At 45.4% G+C, this 23,370-nt stretch overlaps 1 protein-coding gene across 1 annotated transcript in view; it reads left to right on the top strand.

Moving 5' to 3' along the window:
* LOC144169953 (O-acyltransferase like protein-like) overlaps nucleotides 1–23,370 on the top strand; it is an 80,058-nt gene that overhangs the window by 15,070 nt on the left and 41,618 nt on the right. The window contains exons 8-9 of the mRNA XM_077699413.1: nucleotides 1,252–1,350; nucleotides 20,309–20,474. Of these exons, the coding sequence (XP_077555539.1) occupies nucleotides 1,252–1,350; nucleotides 20,309–20,474 (265 nt within the window). The remainder of the gene's footprint in view (nucleotides 1–1,251; nucleotides 1,351–20,308; nucleotides 20,475–23,370) is intronic.

Here is a 23,370-nt window from a genome sequence, read left to right as displayed (position 1 = left end):
CTGTGTTTTGCTTACGCGAATGGAAGGGGAAAATTCTGATAACTGATATCCGGTCCCAGCGATATTGCAGCCCGTTACATCACCGCACCTCATCAACCGTGCGGGTAATTAACACCCGCTCAGCTCGGCGCCAGTTGCGCGTAAGATTAGGCCCAGTCAATGTAGATTCCAATGACTCGTCCAATACAGCGAAAAATGCCATCGAATTTGGTCACAACTTCTAGTAGGACCTAACCTCGCAATATAACATGCAGCGACATTTCTAAAATGGCTCCCTTCGATGAGCGCAGACATGACAAAAATGAGGTTGCGTATTATCGAATCTATTCTAGGTTTTCTTCTGCATTTTTTAAATTACAATACTGCTAGACTAGTGGGGTGGAACACAGCGTAGTGTTACATGATGCGAGAATGAAAGCAAGACAGCCGGTTGAACAAAAAAACAGTGAAGCAGTTGCATATCGTAAATAGCTCACAGAGGTTATTTGTCGCATCGGGTGCAAAAACAATGAACTATAATAGATTATGTACTGTAAAAGGCACCCGCAGATTATGCGCCCCAAAGGGCAGAATGCACACGGATAACAAATGAACAGATTCATCATCATCATCATCATCATCAACAACAACAACATCATCAGCCTACGCCCACTGCAGGGCAAAGGCCTCTCCCATTAATCTCCAATTACCCCGATCCTGTGATAACTGCGATTACAAACAGATTACATACCCAATATCGAAACCCAGATACATGTAGGCTGAAAACCGTGCAAACAAAAATTACAAACTTTCATTAACTTTGTCAACATTAGATTGTTCAGCGGAAGCACTATCAATTTTGTTCTATCGATCACGACACTTAGAAAAACAATGCTCAAATACATTAATATGTTAAGTGAGTGCAGGTGACGTGGTGAATACCCTGAAAGTAAATATTCTACCTATTGTGAAGGGTTTTCTTTTAGCTGATTCTTGACAATTTTAAAGGAAATGTAGGCAACCTAACCTATTCATCTCTGGTATTTTCATTAAACCATCCATAACTGTCAACGGAGAAACATATGTGTGGCTACACAATATAATACAGGCTGGTTTGTTTTGTACACAATTTAGTTTCTGTTGGTTAGGAGTCGTGAAGGGATTAAACATTACTTTTGTAACTGAATATGGCTACCTCAATGCTTTTATAGCCTAATAATTTGGGGCCTGCTGGAGAATTTCTAACGGCCTGTTTTAAATGGTTTTTCCCAGCGGCTTCCTGTTGTCATTCAACGTGCTGAAAAGAATGAAAAATGTCAAGGGAAACTACATCATTGTGCTATGGATGATGCTGATTCGTCGCTACATCAGGTAAGCGCATTTTCTGACCTTACACGGTTTTAGACTAAATACAACATCTCCATCTGGCAAAATTGTACATAAAATCCTGTATTCATGAACTGACGCCCATTTTTTAGTGCCGCGTTTTTGCTGCCGGTCTCTTGCGACTGAATTCATGTGCGGGGAAAGGGCGATCACTGGCATTCAACGTAGTTGTACGTGCCTGTAATGTGTAATACTAAGACTTTGTACTTAGGTAGGTACATTGCATCTACCTCTAGGAATTCTATGAAGCAATAGTACCTTTAAAAACCCGCCCCATTGCTTCTTTTAGCGGAAATAAAAAAAACGGTGCATTTCATTATAAGTGACTTTTTCTGATGAAATCCGCAGTTGGGCGAACTTCGGTCCGGTAGGGAACATACATGGAAACAATTAAAACGGACTCCGAGTGAACGAGGCTACCGTGCAGGAGCAGGAAGGTCTATGCTCTAATGAAGGGGTCCATATTATTATTTTAATGACTGTTGCGAAAGCAGAAATGGTGCGCAAATTGTGAGCGCATAGTTTGACAGTTGCCGACTTAAGTAAGTGGAGCCGCACTTGTCAGACGCCTAGCGTCACGAAATTTTGAAATGTAACAAAGATTATTCGTGCGTGTCCTGGTGACCGCCTTGTGGGCAGAAGCAGAAGGCTCTCCCTTGCTTCCGGTCTTATCCGCGGGGGTGGAACAATGTCATGAAGCATCCACATATGCAAGTTATCGTGGCAATTTTGTAGTTGTGTTACGGTGGAAGTAAAAAAAGAGAACATTCAAGGGCAGTATCACTAAACGCGTGTGCTTACTCGTAGTATAGCGACATAATCACACCTAAAGTGGCGATAAAAAACAGCCCGGTTTGTATTTCGCGCGTTCGTTTTTCGCACTGCCTTGATAGTAGTTCGCGTCGCATCTGACAGATGGCGCCACCAGTCCATGGCGCGCGCGCCGCTCGTGGGACCTTGTTTTTGGCGATTGCACTCGGTCTCTGCAAGAGGTAGCGTCAACATCCCCCTCGCGAGGGGCACGATCAAATGCAGAGCATTTCCGGGGGCGCACGACGTTAAGTAGTTTGCGTTACGTTAATGTTGTTGCACTTGTGGCAACTGCTGACGAGGGAGCGCTCGTCAGCAGTAATTTGAATGAGTCAAGGATATAAGGCGCGTCCGTAGCCTCCCATTCTGTGTCGGCTTTGTGGCGCAGTGGGTAGAGCACCATGTACATTGCGTTGCGCCCGCAGGGTCGAGGGATCGAAACATGGCGCCGGATCGCATTTTTTTTTATATACAGTAGGGACAACGACGGTGCGGACTACGGACGTCAACGCGGGTGACATCGTGAGTTACTGAAATGCTCTGCATTTAAAAAATTATACACTAGCTATGCTTCCCAGCACTATGCAAGAATACAGTCGTACACTCCCGAAAAAGTTGGTCGCTATGACAGTCCTTAGTGCGGAAGTCACAGAATGAAAGAACGCTACGTCTGCTCAGCCCCCATGAATAAGAAAAAAAGAGCAGTGCGTGCTACTGCGGGAAATAGTGTTCTAGGGCTGAGGCGTTTTCGCGTGATGATCCCGTGGTGGGTGATGCCGATTCAATGTGAACATGCTAGTTATTTTAAAGACGATAGTCTTTCTTGGGCTACTTAAACCCAGAAGTTTTGGTCTGTCTGTCTGTCCGTCTGTCTGTCTGTGACTTGATTCAGCCACCCGGCCAAAGCAAAACAATGCCTGCGCAATAGTCTTATATAGTCACAGCTAAATCTGCCCGTCTATGTCCGGTGTAATGTTCATATTTGTCAATATTGTTGAAGAAGAACAAGACATTACGCAAATATGAGACAACAAATCAATACAGAAGTGATATTTGCAGTTTTCCTTTATAAAAAAATCAAACATGGTTGACTTTTGCGAAATTAAATACTTCATCAACTGCAGAAAAAGAATTCACTCCGCCGTCGCCTGCTGACGCCCGCGCCACTATAGCTTCTGGCGCCATTTTAAGAAATCAACCGGCAACAGTTACGCAAGGTTCCACTAGATAGGTTCCACGTTCTGCTTGCAACGCACGTGGAGTAGGGAAACGCGGTTCCATAAACGTTGAAGTAGGGCGCCTCGATTAACGCGCGTCTTCGCCGTACGGCAGCGTTCGCATCGAGATACCCGATTTGGAGCAGTGGAACGCGGGAAATTAAAAATGATTTAAGCAAACCTTTGGCGTCTTTACCTTGGGAGGAGCGCGACGCAAGAGGACCAACATGAGAGGTGAGCGGTAAAGCGAAGGGAGGCATTTACTTCGCAATATCCGATAAAGACTATCGTCTTTTGATGGCATTTGCAACGAAAGGAGCAGATACGCGGCCAATTTTTTAAACAGGTGCACGGCAAAATTGCGGGAGTGGCTAGTTAAACCCTAGACACCCCGTTTATTTATTACGGACGTGCAAACGATATCTTATTACAGGTGCACTATACGCGATTGAGCCTTTTCCGTTCTAACCCTTCAGCAACCTTCGTATGTATCCCTTGTCAGTTCTGTGTATCCCTTCACTTCTTTCGCCCCTCTGGCCCTTTCGTCATCTGGCTACTTTAATCTTGTTTGTCGACGCGATGCATGGATACCAAAGTCTAGGTTAATCAGGACAGTCGGATATTTAACGAACTGGGTCTGGTCAGAACGTTCTCGTTCGCCGATTTCTTAGATGGATGCATCTCGTTAATTCCCCTACATAATTACGTTGCAGGTATTGATCTTATTTCGGTTTCGGCCTACGCTCGAGGTACGACATGGTCCAGCTTTGTAACAAATAAGCAGTAGATTTGAAGCAGTCATTACGCCATGGTTCTTACCAACTCCCGTTTGCTGCACTTTTAACGACGCTCACTGGGCACGGGGGGCTAAGCTTTTTAGATTTCTCAGTTCTGTTTGGCTTCTTTTGTTATTGTGTCCTGTTGAAGAAGTAGGCAGTTAAGAAGCCTCTGGACGTGCGCACGGAGAATTTCTACCAGGCAGTATAATTTCGTTAAACCTGCGCCGTACAAGCTAAGAGCCCCTCGTTCCTGACGAACCATGTGAGTTAACATCACAAAAAAGAGGAAACCTTCACCGGGTCCATGAACACCAGCGCTTTAACACGCTAGCAAATAGGCGACAAGACCTGTTTTGCCCTCTAGTCCCCCCCCCCCCTTTTATCCACCGTGTTTATCACCCCGAATTTGTGTTTCTTGCCGGCGCGAATCACCTCCGGCATCAAGCACAGCATCCAGGAAGCCTTCAGTTGCGTAACGTTAATCTGCCGGCCACGAAATCACCATCAGTTCGCAATGAAGGCCAGACCGACCCTGACGGGAAGGCTTCTCGGGAGCAAGCCAGCCGTATGGTCGCGCTCCGTTGCTGCTTATCGATACGGATCCTGCCCTCGCCAGGCGCGTTCGCTGGCTTCCACGGAAGGACAATGAGCGACGCCTTAGCCTATATATAGGGCATGCATTTCCTCTGCAGTGATAAGTCCGATAGGCACGTGATACAACACTGAAAGGCTGCTTTTTTTGAACACCAAATAACAGCAAATTTTCCCCTGGTGAGCCGGGGGAGGAGGGAAACGCTTATGCAAGTTTATATACGCGGCCAGGTGGTCGCCGCTCTCGTTTTTCTCTTCGAGCGGTATCCTTAGTCCAGGATTCCGCCGGCTGCCCTATCCGGCGCGTCCGCTTATTCAGTCAATGCTGGTGTTGTGGATCTGAGCTGAAAAGAGCACCCTCACAAGAGGACGAAGTGGGACGGTGGATGGGTGGCTGATACCGTGGTGGGTCGGGGAATTAGCACACGGATTTGAAAAAGGAGGTTCTGACGCTGCTGCATGTGAAACAGGGTCATAATCATCATCGTCATCACCATCGTCATCATCATGTCTACGCCCACTGTTGGGCAAATTCCTCTCCCAGAAATCTCCAATTATCCCGGTCCTGGGCTAACTGCGACCAATTAGCTACCGCCAACATCGGGATCTCATCTGCCCACCTACCTTTCTGCCGCCCCCTGCCACGCTTGCCTTCTCTAGGGATCCATTCTGTTGCTCTTAATGACCAACGGCTATCTTGCCTTCGCATTATATGACCTGCCCACGCCCATTTCTTCTGCTTAGTTTCTGCTACTATGTTCTTAGCACGCGTTTGTTCCCTGACCCACTCCGTTCTCTTCTTGTCCCTTAACGTTACATCTATCATTTTTCGTTGCATTGCTCTCTGAGTCGTCCTCAATTTAAGTTGAACCCTTTTAGTGAGCCCCAGGTTTCTGCCCCTTAGGTGAGCACCAATAAGATGCAGCTCTTATACACTTTCTTCTACAGGTACAATGGTAGGCAGCCATTCATTATCTGAGAATGCCTGCCGAATGCACTCCACCCCATTCCTATCCTTGTAATTATCTCTGCCACATGGTTGGGCATCCCGGGTCACTAGTTGGCCTAAGTAGATATATTCGCTCATTCACCAGAGCAGGATTGGCCACCCTCGTATAGTAATGTCCACAACCTCCCATGAATGCGGCAATTAACCCTCGGTGGAACAGGGTATTGTGTGGGAAAGAAGGAGGAGGAGTAGGAGAAAACTTTATTGAACAGTTAGATCGAGCTTGCAAGTGGGCGGGGTCCTCCGTTGGTGCGGCCTGCCGTCTTCGCCCGTTCAGCGGGCCAAAGCTGCTTACTTAGGTCCGAGCTTCCCACTGCTCCTATGTAGGACTGGGAATTGGTGCAAGGTCTGGGTTTGAAGGGCATGCCCAAACCACATGGAAGAGCGTTGCTGGCCTGCTGCAGTGCCTGCACGGGGGGTAGTATACTATAGTATAATGGTAGTATAATGGCGTGTAGCCGTGTGGGATGTGGAAATGTGTTTGTCTGAAGTTGTCGGAGGGTGACTTGTTCTTTTGTTCATTTTTCTGCCGGTGGCGGGAAGGTGCGTCGCGTGAGCATGTACTGTTGGGTGATGTCGTTGTATGTAATAAGTGAGTGTCTGGTCCTCTCATCGTCCTCTTGCGGTGCCCGGCAAGCAAGATCTCGGGCGCGAGCGTGAGCCGCTGCATTGCCGCGAAGGGATGAGTGGGCAGGCGTCCAAATGATTTCAGGACTCCTACAAAGCACTTAACGACCACATCAAGCTATTTTTCTTGAATTTAGGGTGTCGGAAGAGGCCAGGAATATAAAATTGTTCGCGAGCGCTCAAAGGAGCGAGAAAGTACCCAAGTCGCCACACCAAATTTCAGTCACCACGAGCCTTTAAAAGTCACCATATTAGCGAGAAATTGCCAAACCTGGCAACCCTGCCCGTGAGCGTACGCGCGCTTGTTGCCTGAAAGGGAACGTGGCGACCTGGACTTAGGTCGGTGACTGGGCAATAAATATTTCTCTCTCTTCAAGTCCATGCAATTGGAAGGAAAATGATGCTCTAGGACCATACAATTCGAATGAGGGAAAGTGCTGATGTGGGACAGTATTGGAAAGTGTGTCGCGCCTGTGCCAGTAGTAGGCCGGAACGTCCACTGCATCACGGTTACTTTAATCGCCGTTCAACTAAGCATCAAGCATTCCCATTCCCAGATGCATTGAGTGTTTCCGGTCTTTTAAACATTACATTGACTTCAACGGGGTGTGACTTGCTTTGTTTAGTCTGTTCGGTCAAGCTACGCACCTGGGAAGGTGCAAAGTTGAATTCTGCACCAACTTGACGTCCGTGTTTGTTAGCAGTGATTTTAAACTTTCAAAGTTTATTTCCAAAAGAACAATGCAATGTTATACGGAAACACGAGTGGAATTTCAACACCCGAGGGAAATTATCGCCGACGTGTAAACTCTGCAGTATTTCGAGCAGCGCATTGAAATTTAATTTTAGAATATAGAAATCTACAGAGTGTAAAACAAAGTGAGTGAACTCGTCCCATTCTGGAGCATTGAACAGTGCGGTTATTTTGACTGGTTATTTTTTATAGCTTACAAAAGGCTGATTGTAGTTATTCTGCTGCTAGAAAATTACTATTTTACAGTCTGAATTTTATTGGCGCTCGAATTAGAACGAATGAATGCTTGAGCGCGCACAGACCTTCATATTTCCATGCAACCATCGAAGCCCATCATCATAGGAGTCCATTCACGACAATTGTAATCCGCTGTCCTTCAATAACCGCCGCGGTGGCTCACAGGCCGACGCATTGCCGACTGAAAACGACGTCGTAGAGTCGATTCTTGGCCACAGCGGCCTTTTTTCTCATATAAGAGATAATCAAGGATAGTTTCCAGTTGATATTTCAGGGCACGTTAGAGAATTCTGGTGGGTGGATGTTGATCCGCAACTAATCACTACGGCGCACCTGATTGTTTTCTACAGTAATGTTTTATTCGAATTTGAATTTCTGAAACAAATAAGGCGGCCCTGTTATGAAGAGACGTAGACTGCGCCACCAACCCCAGTAAGCCATCTAATTTATAGTTTGTTCTAAAAGACGGTTTTCATCGAACCTAGTTAACTTATCTTCATTAATCTGAACAGTCATAATAAATGGTGATATTACCGCTGCAGTCCGGGCGTTGCAACCGAGAGTGAGCTGTGAAAAAAAAAAAAAAAAAAGAGATGGTACTTCTACAGAAAGGAACTTGCCTTTATGGTGCGAACTATGCACACGAATTACTTTCTTTGGAGCACAAGATGTTTTTTTTTTTTCTTGGGTGCTGCCTTGCGGCCCACAGGCGTTAGGGCTTCACCGAACGACGTCCTACTGCCATGAACGGATTCCTGCTCGGCTTCTCCTTACCTCGGTGCATTTGGTGCGAATTTATACATACAAAAATGCAACTGGCGCATTTGCTTCTTTTGTCCTTCGCGAGCGATGCGTGCCAAGGAAACCGGGTGCTGCCGTTCGAGGTGCAGTGTACTTTATTTGCTGGAGTCCTGGCGGGCTGCTCCTTTATGCGTGCCTGCATCGGCGCTACTCTGCCCGAGTTAGACGTCGTGATGCGTTCCGTTCAAGGTAAAAGGAAGCCTTGTAGTCCTTCCGCGACGACTAGCTTTTCTTCGACCCGCTTTGTGGGCCCGAAAGCCCCCTTGAGAGGCTGGTCTTCCGTCTCGCCTGTTTGGATGGGCCCAATCCCACGATCCTACCCGCGCGGCTAGGGCGGCCCTCGAATGTGCGTTTATCTCGTGGGTGGCGCGGGTGTGTGTCGCGCTGTCGACTGTGCATGACCGGCGGCAGTTCGCGAGCGGAGGGCACGGGGCGACAGGTCGGAGCGCCTGCCTCTTTGGCGCCGACAGCGCCTCGATCGTGCTCTCTTCGCGACAGCTACAAGTCCCGCCCGCGCCTGGCGTCGGCACCGCAGTCGATCCTTTCGCTTTCTGCTCCAGCGTCTCGCGCTTTCTCCGAATAGGCGGCTTCACTGTTCGGGGTCACTGAACGGTTGTGCCTGGCTGCGGCTCCCGCCGACGCCGTCCCGAGTACACAGTGAGCTCCTATCGCGAAGTGGACAAGGAAGGCTATCATTCACGGAGGGTAAGGGTAGCGCGGTGGGAACGGTAATAAATGGCGGCATAAATCACAGAAAATGCCGACAGTGATAAATCATGGGCTCAGGTTAAATAAGGCTTCGCGTAAATGCGAAACCTCGGTTGTTGACAACGAGTGGAGTGCGCGCGTAAACATTTGATGAAGGATAGAATTTCCTCACCAGTAACTCACTTATTCAGCCCGTAAGTATTTGTCACATGGAGGGGCAATTTATGGAGCAGGGGCCGCCGATTGGGGACAGATAGCGCGACCTTCCCTCAGTTACCCATAAATAACTTCTGTCAACTGTACCTCGACGTCACCCGAAGCATTGAAGCGAAAGTCCGCACGCATCCGCGTACACACACACAGACACAAGGCACACAAACGCACAAGTACACAAACTTGCTCGAATTCACAGACAAATGACCATAGAGAATGTGGTTCAGTAGACTACCTAGATGTTGAAAATTATAGCGAAACGAAACACCTCAGAGACTCTCTCTCTCTCTCTCTCCCTCTCTCTCTCTCTGTATATATATATATATATATCTATATATATCTATATATCTAAATATATATATATATATATATATATATATATATATATATATATATATATATATATATATATATATATATATATATATATGCACAAAGGTAAAGTACGCTCTTCGGAGAGTTTATTTCAACGTTTCGACCCCGTAGTCAGGGTCAGGTCTTCAGATTCCAGATTCCTGCAGCAACTAAGGACTACACTTCACCACCTTATATATATATATTGATTGATTGATTGTAGGGTTTAACGCGCCGATGCAACGCAGGCGATGAGGCGCGCCGTAGTGGAGGGCTCCGGATTAATTTTGACCACCTGGGGATCTTTAACGTGCGCCGAAATCTCGAACACACGGGCGTTTTTGCTTTTCGCCTCCATCAGAAAAGCGGCCGCCGCGGCCGGGAATCGAACCCGCGACCTCGTGCTCAGCAGTATATATATATATATATATATATATATATATATATATATATATATATATATATATATATATATATATATATATATATAAGGTGGTGAAGTGTAGTCCTTAGTTGCTGCAGGAATCTGGAATATAGGGTTTGAAAATGAGGGGCTCGTTAGGAAATACAGAAAGAAATGCCGGCAGTCTAGTAAGGCATTCGAGATCTAATCGAAAGGCGTGGGTTCGGTCCCCACTCTGGGCGCGTGTTTTTCTTTCTTTCTCCCGTAATTAATAAAAAATAATGTAACGTCACTAAAGGTAAAACCTAGTCTAACCATTCCCCTATGCCTTCTTTGGCATTGTAGACTGCCATATATATATATATATATATATATATATATATATATATATATATATATATATATATATATATATATATATATATATATATATATATATATATATATATATGTGTGTGTGTGTGTGTGTGTGTGTGCACCCTAAGAAACATTAGATTTGAAGGCGAGCAAATAAGGTCAGCTTTTGCCGGTGACAGTTTGACGTGACGACGGTACCTCGCCTATGTCGTGGCAACCGCAACGATACCAATGGCATGATGTTCGTTTGGGTGCCTGTATAGTTCTGTTCCTCGTTTCGGCCGTACTGCATGCCCAACTGCTGGAAGACACGAAACAAGGCCAAGCATAGACCGCGCCTTGCTGTTCGACTCTGCTGGCGAGGCTATTGCGCAGTATTTAACAAAAACTCCATTCATACAGTCTCTGACAGTGCACTCATCCCCTTGTGGGATTGTGAAGACTGCGAGAGGAGTATGAACGTGCTGGTGAGCTACACTAAGGTTTCTGGCGTCACGGACATGACTTTCCATCCTTATTATCGAAATCTCATAAACTTCCCCCCATTTTTGGGTTTTGTGACGGGTACTAGATATACCGTGAAGGTAAATAGATGCACCTAAAGCAGGAGGAAGATACGAGAGGAGATTAAATAATTTTTATTGGCACAGAGAACTCATTGATTACCTTATAGAGTAGCCATACGCTGAGGGATAACAGATGTCGTTGAGTGTGGTATTTAGCACTTTATTCCTCCAAGCTAGTAGGGAGGAATTGCTGGCAGCAAGGCCAATACCGCTAAAAACACTTGACTGCAATTGCACCTCAACTTATAATAACTATTCCAAAAGGAACTCTGCTCAATGAAACGAAATAACGATGCAGAGGAACACGCGCATTTGTGGCTTTGCAAGCCTTTGCTTCTTTGCCCAAGTGCATGAAGTTTTTGTGCTAGTCTACTTTTTCCCATAAAATATCCATTAACAACTTCTCACGACAAGCAGTAAAAGCCCTGGCTTTCCTATACACTGTCATTCGGTCTGTCATTTGCTGATGAAACTTTATTGCGATGGCAGCATTCGGCCCATTTGCCTTCTTTTCTTCTTTTCTTTGCTACCTTGCGTCCATCATTTTGTGTGATCACAGCACAATTAAAAGAAACGTACCGGCAGGACCAAAAGCGAGAAGAAAGGAAAATCTAGGAGTACCCAAAAAATTGCTTCTCAAAAATATTATTCAGGTGACGCCCGTGTCCTGCGCCAGACAGTGACCTCAGAACCATCTTGCAGCCGCCTCTACGAATCACGTCTCCCAGACAATCTTGCTTCCGGTTTCGCAAACTTTTTTTTGTACGTTTGCGTGGGCTTACCTGGACGTTGATGGTTTGGATAGTGGTGCTTAGTTTCGAGTACGGCGTGCAAATTACGAACGTTCATAACTCCTCGCCACATTACAAAACTTCCGCAACTCCCGGTGTCCTTGTGTGGGCGAACCTGCCATTTTTCCCAGACGCACAAAATCCCGAGAAGGCCTCTCTGCATATCACCGTGATGGAGCCCGATAATAAACACTAGGCCACTGGGTACACTTACAAGGACGGCCTTCGCTTTCGTGATCCGTATCGAAGGCAAGTGGCTGAAAAGATTCGTTCGGGCGATAAGATCCCCGGGCGCTCTTGCCGACAGCGCACATCAGTTGCCAGCTTCGACGAAATAAAAAAAAAAGCTAAACCTTGTGCCTTTTCAAGCGTATGCTCTTCGCCCTTTTTTTTAACAGGGAAGCTGCGTAGAAAATCGTTATTTTTCGTTTGCGCAGTTAAAAATAGCAAAACAAATGCCGAGCGCAAGTGAGCGCGTGCATCTCGGCGACCGCCGAGAGTCCCAGCCACACGTCTGTCAAGCGACGCATACCCACTAAGGAGATCGGCCATGATTGCGGGGGCCGCCCAGCTGTTAAAAAAAAAAAAAAACAAGTAAAGGACTAGCACTTGTGCGTGCGTGCCTCGCGGCGACCGCGCAGCGTTCCCGGTGCACGCTTGTCCAGCCAGCTTAGGGAGATTGGCTTTATTGGCAAAAAAAAAACTTCAGCGTTTGCCGTAATCGTGGCAACCCTTGCTCGGAACGAGACTCCAGCGTTCTCCGTAATCGTGAGAACACTTTCTTGGAATGAGACAGACACGTCATAGCTCACACCTCTGCAAGGTGATGTCCAACGGTTATCACTTCCAAAAAAATAAAGGAAGCTCACACTTATAGCAACAATGATTGAGTAAAGGTCGTCGCGGCAATGAGGAGGAGGAGGATTAAACGTTTATGGATTTTTATAAAAGGAAAATTGAGTACTGGATCATCTTCATTGTAGTAGCGTTGACCATCCAGTGTGGGTGGCACCCCTAGTTCAGGATGACATGGCCCTCAGCTGCTTGTCTGGCCCGGATGACCAGGTCTCGCTGGCCATCCAGGACCTTGCTGGACAGCAGGAACTCCCGCTGCTGCGTCGATGGCGCCAGGACCTCCGGGAGTTCCTTCACACCCTTGTACTCCCACACCATGTGGTTGAGGGTGTTGGGGGTGCCGCAGAATTGGCAGTCGTAACTGCACAGACTGGGATGAATCATGTGCAATTGTGAGGCGTGCGGGAAGGAGTTAGTCTGGAGCCTTCTTAACCGCGTTTCTTCTTCTTTGGTGAGTTGTGGATGAGGTGGATATTTCCGTCTGCCCAATCTGTAATGTTCCAATATGTCCCTGGTGCGTTGTGGGATAGGTGGGAACATCGGCTGGGGAGTGGCTTGAGGTTGAGAATAGCGGTGGTTGCCCGGTGGGAATGATCTCGGGCAGCGGCATCAGCCGCCATATTACCCTCCACAAACTCGCGCCCAGGTTTCCACACGATGTATATGTCCGGTACATCTTCTTCGGGATCCTTTAGCTTCAGGAGTATATTAAGCGCCACTGTGGAGATAAGATCCTTCTGAAAATTTCTGCAGGCAGTGAGGAAGCAAATAGGCTGTAATCGTCGACTTAAACCCTCGTGACTGTCGTAAAGGTTGCGCACAGCTTAGCTACCTCCATGTCTTACGCGTTAGTGTGAGCGGCCTTCATTATTTTATTTTCATTTTTCCCGCACCAACATACCCACAATATATATATATATATATATATATATACAGGGAATCATAATGGGAAATCTGGGTGGATTAACACAGAAATATGGAGAGGCAGTCAAGAAAGCGAAGAAAAGCCAAGGGGACAATGTGGTAAGTCATTTATTATAATTGCAACAGATACATATTTTTTTAAAGAAAGAAAGAAAGTGGAGAAAACATCCCCGCCGGGTGGTTATTCGGAGGCTGTGGGTTCGTAGCCCACCCGGCGGGCGTGTTTTTTTCCCATTTTCTTTCTTTTAGAAAAACCTGCATCTAATTCACTAGTAATAAATGTCCTACCACATTTTCCCCTTTGCTTTCCTTGGCTTTTGTGACTGCCGACCCATATTTCTCTCTCTCTCTCTCTGTTTCTCTCTCTCTCTCTCTCTCTCTCTCTCTCTCTCTATATATATATATATATATATATATATATATATATATATATATATATATATATATATATATATATATATATATATAGTGAATCAGAAAATGGGAAATGAGGGGCTCCGTGAAATAAGACAGAAAATAAGGGTTGGCAGTCAAGAAAACCTCGGAAAGCAAAGGGGAGGTTGTGGTGGGTCATAGAAAGAGATGAAGAATTTTTTGAGTCGAAAAGAAAGTGGTGAAAAAATGCCCGCCGGGTGGGATGCGAACCCACGACCTCCAGAATACCGGTCTGGTGCGATAACCACTACGCTACCGGCGGGGCTGTTTCCCCAGCACTTTCTCGGGTATTTATGGTAAGGTATTTTTGTTTCCTGCACTTGGGGGTGGTAGCCAGCGCCACTCGGACTACTCGGGGTGAAGGGGACCTTCTTTTTAACCCCCGGGCCGTGACTGGAGTGTCTACGACATGTCGAGAGTGGTCGACCAGCGTTGAACCCTCTTAAGCTCCCTTTGGCACCAAGACTGCCAGAACAGAGGCCCTCGCTAAGCATGTAGCGAATCAGAAAATGGGAAATGAGGGGCTCCGTGAAATAAGACAGAAAATAAGGGTTGGCAGTCAAGAAAACCTCGGAAAGCAAAGGGGAGGTTGTGGTGGGTCATAGAAAGAGATGAAGAATTTTTTGAGTCGAAAAGAAAGTGGTGAAAAAATGCCCACCCGGCGGGCATTTTTTCACCACTTTCTTTTCGACTCAAAAAATTCTTCATCTCTTTCTATGACCCACCACAACCTCCCCTTTGCTTTCCGAGGTTTTCTTGACTGCCAACCCTTATTTTCTATATATATATATATATATATATATATATATATATATATATAGCAGGTAAGGAGTTCCGGACTACCGTAGCAATAGGTCAAAACTTGGGTGCAGACACTTGGACAACAAAGGGTTTTATTGTTCCCAACACTTGCGAAAGGAGGAGAACCTTTCTTCTTCAGGGGTTATTTTAGAATAGAAATAACCCCTGAAGAAGAAAGGTTCTCCTTTCGCAACTGTTGGGAACAATATCACCCTTGTTCAGTGTTTTCCAAGTGTCTGCACCCAAGTTTTGACCTATATATATATATATATATATATATATATATATATATAGTTGAGAAAACGGTAGACACACGATTAAAAACAAAAACAGTGGTTTACTGACATTTCGACTGGAGGACCAGTCTTCATCTTGAGTACTCAAGATGAAGACTGGTCCTCCAGTCGAAACGTCAGTAAACCACTGTTTTTTTTGTTTTTAATCGTGCGTCTACCATTTTCTCAACTATTTCTTCTGGCTCTTCGAGAAGTTTCCTTTACTGCCTTTCCTTTAGAAGTTTCCTTTACCTCAACAGAAACAACATACTTACCTGGAACTAAATGAATCTTTTATTACACTGACAAGGAAAGGTCTTTAGTATCAATAAAAAATAAGACAGGCCCAAGTAGGGACCCATGTATGTCACACGAGTGTGCTTCAGTAAAACAGTATTTGTATTCTATAAAAAAAACTGATTGTTGGTGAGGAAGCATTCGATCCGTTTCAGCATGTTATAGTCAAGAGTAATTTGGCTCCGGTCATGAAAAAATACTTTAAGACAGACCTCATCAATTGCTTTGAAATAAATGCGATCAGCATATTGTCCAAAATTTTATTTCAATTATCAGCAGAACTTTACTTTCAGATTAGTAGGACTTGCAAAAGCAGCGCCGTGATTACATGAATATCTATTTGCTTTCCAAACAAATTACGGGGTGTATGAGTACAGCGTGTTCTAGTAACTTGCAACAGGGACCAGTGAGCGAGATGGAAACATAATTAGAAGGTAAGCATGCGTTCCTGCATTTATGAATACAGACCGCCCTCTCCTTTTCGGTTCATCTGGGACAGCAGAAGTGCCAGGAAATTGCTGAAAGCATTTTCTGTTAATTAAGGGAGCTTAGTGCTGTGGTATTTTTCAACAGAGCCATTGCGTGGAGAAAATGACGGCTGAACGCGTTGATAAAGGGAGGGATACCTAGCACGGCAGCTACTTTTAGGGGCGAAATTTTTAAGCGCAAAATCTTCTCAGCTCAGTTTTCACTTCGCGACCGAATTCTGGCGACCCGTCGGTGGATCTGTCGGCTGACTGGTTCTGTCCGTGGTTTTGATCGGTGAGCCGTGCTGTGAAGAGTAAGGAGGTTGATGAAACAGAAACAGCCCTTCCGAATTCAGTTTTCTGGTAAATAAATTCACATAAACGCACCCCGTCACCGAAACATGGCCTAGGAACTCCAGAATTTATTCTGCAGAAGTACTACCGCATTGCTTATAATACTAATCACTTCGGAGTCCTTTCGAAGTCCCCAGAAAACGTCAACAAATTCAGACAATTCAGTGTTTATAGCACTACAGTTGGCTTTTTTCCTAGTCGAGAATGGTATGGGATATTAGAGGGAATGCGTTGAAATCGAAACTGAGCAACAAGGGCTCACTGATGCTGGTAAGGAAGTTATAATAATGGTTGATGCCAAGTCTGTACGAGTTTTAAAACACAAACTCACCGTGTTTGCTGCGTTATACGATATTCGGAGACAGGTCGCGGTAGTGCTTAACGGGTGGTGGTGTGGTGGTGTGTTATCAGAGGTGTTGGGTCTGTTTTTTTTTTTAATATTTTATCTTTTACTGTTGTTAACATGAGGGGCGCGTAAAAAAAAGGTGCGTTTCCGCATAATACATTCAGTTGGAAGTCAGTGCTTGTCCCGTCGTTTTTCTCGTGCCCTTGTTTCTTTTCGCGCTGTAGGTGTTTTAAAATGGACTAACAACTAGCGCAAAAGTACACCTTGTTAAGCTTTATTTCTAGTTTAACGGGCTCTTTTTGGTGTTTATTTTTCACCCTTCGATTATCGTTACACTAGTTGCTGTGGCGGTTTGTTCCTGTCATGTGATCTTGTTCTGCCTTCGCACCAAGATACATAACTTGGTATCTTTACAGAGAGCAGCGCAAAAGTCTCGAAATTATTTAGCATACATTGAAAAAGACGACAAAACAGGGGCCAAGGATGTCACTTGATGCTAGCGCACCCATAAGAAAATGGGGATTAGAAGGGAAACGAGTGATAAAAATATTGGTAGTATCATGTAATTCATTAATAAAAGTTTATGGCGAAGGTGGGAAGCGATAATACACCTCCAAGATGACATCCTAATGACCGAGCTAGAACAGCTCAGGAAAATAGTGTTTCCAAGTCACTGCGAGCGCGTACAATAGACGACGTCATACCTTTGTAAAAAGCCAGTCAGGCACCCCTGCCTCAGCGCTCCGTTCTGTAGCATTGGTACGTCGTAAAGTGAGGCTAATTTATAAGAATTTCAGATTCACGGATGTGCGCATGAAGCCAGTTTAGGTTAGAGCGATTGTGTAGACACATAATGTGTCTGTTGCGCACAATAACGAGTTGTGTTTGTTTGAAACGCTTTTTATGTTATCAAATAGATCAGGACAATAAGAAAAAAAGTAAATATAATATGTACATGATATATTATTATTCGGCCGCTATCCCTCGAGTTCAGTTTTACGGTAATGCCCGTGTTAAAGCGGCATAATGATGGCCAGAGCTACTGCTGTTCGGTGGGGGCTTCTGAAGTCTGTTAGTACGTACAATACAAATGTACATTTTACGATTCAGAGGCAATGCATTTTAACATAGGTCAAAAGTCGAGTTGCAGGACAGTTCTGCACAAATTCTATTCGTTTTTTTTCGCACTCTAAGAAACTTCCTTGGGTATGGTTTCCCTCAATGCAGAGAAAAGGGCAATCACTGCAATCAAAGCGGTAAAATAGGCCAATGACGGCCACCAGCATAAGATTTGACACGCGAAAGGTGGTCTCGCAGTATGCAAGCATGACGATTTGCATTGCGCGATATCACAACGCAGGAAACATTTTTGGGTGGAACATATGTCGGCTACTTTATTTGGAAAATATATTTCCTCAGACGCCGCGATTGGTCATTCAGGTGAATTGTGGCAAAGCAGGTCCACGGAGAGTTTTTGGAGTGTAGCGATGCGTTCGCTGTAGGAATGGCGGTCGGATATTGACATGTCACTTTCTTTAAAATATTTCCGCTTGAAAAGTATGAGCCCTTGTGCATTTTTTTTTAAAATTCCTAAGCATAGCGACGGCAGGTAGACACCTACTGGGCGAGTTCGTGCCCAGTCAGCGGGTCTCTTAACACTTTCGTTACCGCAGGAAATTGACCTATTTTTACGGGTGTAAGAGCGGGAAGTGGAAAAAACGTTTAAATATTGCTCCCATTGAATAGCACAAAAGGAGCGCGGGAAGGTTGTCGGTCATACATGGTGGGTGGCGCCCCTTTTCCGGGATGCCATCGCCAGCTGCAGCTCGAATGGCCCTGGTCACCATCTGCATTTTATGTTGCTGCAATTTGTGCCTAACCAATATGTCTAGTAGAATTTTTTTTCCCTTATACCCAATATCTTGGCTACGGATCTAAGAAAACATTTTTTTTTCTGCTAAACTTATTGGTTAGGCACAAATTGCAGCAACATAATATGCAGATTATTTAACGCCCTTTCTTCCTACATCAGTTTTTTTAAATGTTTTCATACTTAATAGTTGCGAAAAAAATATCAAAATCAACATTCTTGTCAAGTTATCATAGAAAATGGTAAAGAGGTCCTGAGTTGTATACAACAAACTCCCGATAGTAAAAAAATTTCGAATATACATTTTGTGGGGAAACATTTCAAAAGCACGTCTTAGAAAAAATGTTGACTTGCGGGGAACAGTTTTATCAGACATAAAAAAAAATGTTAGCAGGCGTGGTGCCGGTGTCATGCGGTGAAGCCCAACCCTGATTTCAAACTCCGCCATTTCGAGGGGTTCCCGGAGAAATCTCACGGTTTGACATTATCAGAGGCACCAATTTGCCCCCACGTGACGTAAGAACATCTTGTCAATGACTGACTTCGCATTTACAGCAAGCACAGTATTCGGGACAAGCACGGGATGCGGAGAAATCTACATGGAATTGAAAACGAAACTCGGTGGCTGATGCTTGTTGAAGTTCACTGTCAGCTATCTCTCGAGACATAAACCTGTGGTTTATTATAGTGTTCTGGCTCGTTGTTGAAGCCCTGCTTCCAAGGAAAAGGTGCGATGCGTTATAATCGTGCCCTGCAAGCTTCCATCGACTGGCTATTGCTAGATCACAGAGTTCAGCACTACGAGCCTTCTGCATTGCAGCGCCACCTAACACTTTTGAAATGAAACAGTACAAAACTTATTGGAGGCTCCGTCCGAATAGTCAGTTCTACTAAGGAGCAACACCAGAACTCCGGAGACACCCTCGTATGGAAACGAAACTGGCCGGCGAAGTGCTGGCGATGTGCATGGCCGGTTTGAAGCGCTCTTCTTGGCAGAAGTGATATCTGGCGACTGGGTGTTATCTTTTGACTTGCATTGGAAGTTGTTATCGCGGAAATAGGGTTATGGTGGGATAAAATCACGAACGGCATGGTTGTTTTTTTCAAGAATCAGTAGCGAACGCTGAAGGCGCAACGGCAGATACACCTGAAGTTGGGTAGCGCCAAAAAGAAATTTTTCGATGCAGAAACGAAACCGGAACTTGCAAACTGCTCGCGAATGATCCTGTGGTAAGTATAACTACAACACGCCTTATACACAGTGCGCAAAGGCAATAGAACTGCCTAAATCATAAAATGACTTTGCAAACAGGCATTTATTGATATTTTCAGACGATTTCATGGATAATAACTGTCAGAGGGCAAACCTGACGATTGAAAAACACCTTCTGATTCATCATTCGTTCCCTGATAACAAAACCCAAAAGCTGATGCAGAGTAATTACAACCGGCACGCCTTATTCTTTGGTAACAGTGACACGCGATGACCACACCCCTTTTCCACATCCGGGTAATGCAAACGCATGTCAAAAATCACGTTTTTGTTCCAAAAATTAAAACAAAACTGATTTTGAAAGAAAATTTTTTTGAGCTAACCCCGAATAGCTTTACTTGTTCCAGAAACGCCTGGAACGCTATTAAAAGGGGCGCCCAAGGTATTGTTCCAAATGAGCGATTTTGAATAGGCACGGTAACGAAAGAGTTAAATAGACTCTGTACGAAGGGACACATCGACGCTGGTTAACAAGGTATTTAACTTTGATTAAATTCCTTTCCAGAGTTCTTTGCCATCAGGGGTACTCGTTACGGCATGACTCATCTTCCAGTTTGTCTAGACAAGATCGTAAAACGTTGCATTGGTCTTCCGAGGAGGCTTTTCGCACTTGATAGTTGATAAGCAGCAGCATATGCTGTGGACATTGTATTTGTATTCCTGTCACTATAATCTACCGATATAGGCCAACTTGCTTTCAATCCTTAGTGCCCCTTTAAGTGCCCCTTTAAGAAAGACGCAGTTATGGCGGCTCACTCTGTCACGCAACGGTACCCGCTCCGCAAACAAGATGCTGGCGCCCAACGTGAAGGCTGAGTGCTGCCCGCAGGTTGACGCTCCCCGTGATGTTCATGGTTGGATTCGGTTTCGTGATGACCAAGGTTTCACGCGGCCCTGCTTTCTTCGAGTTCTCGGGCCACAATGACGAGAACTGCTACAGGTCTTGGTGGATGGTTCTGCTACACATCAACAACTGGCAGCCCTTCCTGGACATGGTAAGTTGCCCGTCCTCTGAGAAAGTTCTAAATATAAACCCCCGCGCTGAATTCTAGCGAAGAGCCGTCGCGGAATGGCACAATTGGTAGTGCATTGGAGGCGTTATGTGGAGTATGTGGGTTTGGTTCGTGCTTCCGGAAACTATGGACTTTTTTCTCTGCTGCCATTGTCCCCTGTATCATAATAAAAATAGCAATCCTACCTCATTCGGTACTACAAAGACACTTTCAAAACAGCCGAACAGCACTGGCAATAAGGACTCCAACTTTCATTATATATATATATCAGGGTGTCGAACCGGAACCGAACCGAACCGAAAACCGGAACCGAACCGGTATTTTTGCCGGAACTGAACCCGAACCCGAACCATTATTTTTTGAGCCTGCTGAACCCGAACCGGAACTGAACCGAAAAAAGAAATAATGGTTTCCGGTTCTCGACAAAACGGTTCGACCATCCCGTTATTGATAACGGGTGGTAAGTGTCATTGGGGGCTTCTTTCTTTCACGCGCCATCAACTTCGCAATCTCTCGCTCACTTTTACCCGTTCAATGAATCAAAACGCTCCGAACACGCTCATCACGGTCACAACATGGTGACAATTTGATTACTTGATTGATTGTGAGGTTTGTTAATGCGCCCATGCAAGGCAGGCGATGAGGCGCACCGCAGTGGAGGGCTCAGGATTAATTTTGACCACCTGGGGATCTTTAATGTGCGCTGAAATCTCGTACACACGGGCGTTTTCGCTTTTCGCCTCCATCAGAAAAGCGGCCGCCGCGGCCGGAAATCGAACCCGCGTCTTTCGGCTCAGCAGCACAACGCCATAGCCACAACATGGTGAAACGACTGCACACCAGTATAGCAATTAAGGCTCCTAATTGCAATGGTATGTTGCTGATGGTCGAGCAAGCAGGGTGCAAGGCTGGGAAGAACAAATGTCAAACTCTTGGCAGCCTGCACGATGTTTGAAGCACCGAATTCACCCTTCCCGCGGTCGCCGGTGCGCCTGTCACCACGTCCCCACAAGGGGCCTTAAAAGGCTCAATAAAACGTTTGTCGCTCTCTCTTTCTCCCTCATTGGGACAGTGCAAGTGCAATCAGTCCACGAGATTGTTGCACTGTGTACCAGCCAAGGTTCAAGCCCTACATTTGCCTATGCCTATTTACAGCAGCTAAAGAGTGTTGAAATTTTGGGTTTTAGGTACATGCATAATCACAAGAATTAAAACAGCGCCACTAACGGGACGCACGAAGAAAGGGATGCACATATGTTTGTTATTGGTTCGAGACATCGGCTTTATACAAGCGAGGCGAACCTCACGAAACGAGGAAGAGGGGAAAATAGGGCGAAGGGGCCGGAGAAATAAGATTCTTAAACGTACTGCACGGGGAAAGAGAACATTGATTGATTATGAGGTTTAACGCGCCGACGCTACACAGGTGATGAGGCGCGGCCCAGTGGAAGGCTCCGGATTAATTTTGAACACCTGGGGATCTTTAGCGAGCGCCGAAACCTCGAACACACGGGCGTTTTCGCTTTTCGCCTCCATCAGAAAAGCGGCCGCCACGGCCGGGAATGGAAACCGCGTTTTTGAGGCTTAGCAGCACGACGTCTTAGCCACTGAGCCACCGCGGCGGGTGAGGTAAGCGAAGATACGTGTCTATTCGAAATTCTAGAGACTGTGTTCTTTCGAATTGACAGGTGTGCCCAGCGTTGGGCACTGTACGTTTGGTTTCGCTGATTTCCACTAGCGTCTTTGGTAGCCTCTTGTACAGGTAAAGCTGCTCTTCACAGGCGAATAAAACGCCATGTTGTGTGCGCGGGCGTGTGTTTGCGCGCTTTACGTGGAAGTTTTCTTTGTTGATTGTTTTGCAGGCAGCATTCGCTCTTGATTGTCGCAGTAAGCCCGATAACGAAGGGGCCGCAGCCCCTGGTCGGCGATATTTTTCCGCCGCGTCATCTTACATGCTTCGCCAAGGATCCTAAATGGACCATGAAAACAAAGCCCTACCTTGCCTTATTTGAAAGATCTGCCTTTGGTGACTCGTTAAGGAAGTTGTTTTTACAAGAAGTGGTGAGAAACACCGAAAAAACTTTCAAATTTTCTGCCACCCAGCATCAGCAGTGACGTAACAAGGAAATAATTCAAGCAAAATGGGCAATGTCTTAAGTCATTATTAGCATCTAAGCAGTACAATAAAAAGAAGAAAGGGGCACCAATAAATAACGCACTCATGTCTCTTGGCGGCGGCTTTGTGTAGTCTCTAGGATGACAGTAGGGGGGGTGAAAAAGAGGCTGGTACATTTTCTGTTACACCTGGCCAATATTTTCAAATTTGACAGTAGTATTGCAGCTCATTTTCAAAAAACCACTAGTTCGAGTGAAGAAAAAAAGTACTTCAGTTTTGATGAATTTAAAGTATACAAAACTGATTTTTCACGCCTTGCTAATAATTCAGTTCTGAACCGGTTCACGAACCGGTTCAACACTTCGAACCGGTTCGCGAACCGGTTCGTGGATAGAATTAGTCGAACCGGAACTGAACCGGAACAAAATAAATTTACCTGAACCCGAACCGTAACCGAACCCGTATTTTTTGCGGTTCGACACACTGATATATATATATATATATATATATATATATATATATATATATATATATATATATATATATATATGGGTTGGCAGTCAAGAAAACCTTCGAAAGCAAAGGGTGAATGCGGTAGGTCATAGAAACTGATTAACAATTTTTTGAGTCAGAAAGAAAGTGGTGACCGGTATTCTGGTGGTCGTGGGTTCGGATCTCACCACTTTCTTTCCGACTAAAAAAATTCTTCATCAGTTTCTATGACCAACCGCATTCCCCCTTTGCTTTCCGAGGTTTTCGTGA

The sequence above is a fragment of the Haemaphysalis longicornis genome, unplaced genomic scaffold (assembly GCF_048455015.1).
Source record: "Haemaphysalis longicornis isolate Haplotype H1 unplaced genomic scaffold, Haemaphysalis longicornis Haplotype H1 scaffold_1, whole genome shotgun sequence".
Taxonomy (NCBI): Eukaryota; Metazoa; Arthropoda; class Arachnida; order Ixodida; family Ixodidae; genus Haemaphysalis; species Haemaphysalis longicornis.
The sequence above is the reverse complement of the archived record's forward strand: the minus strand, read 5'-3'. Positions and strand labels throughout refer to the sequence as shown.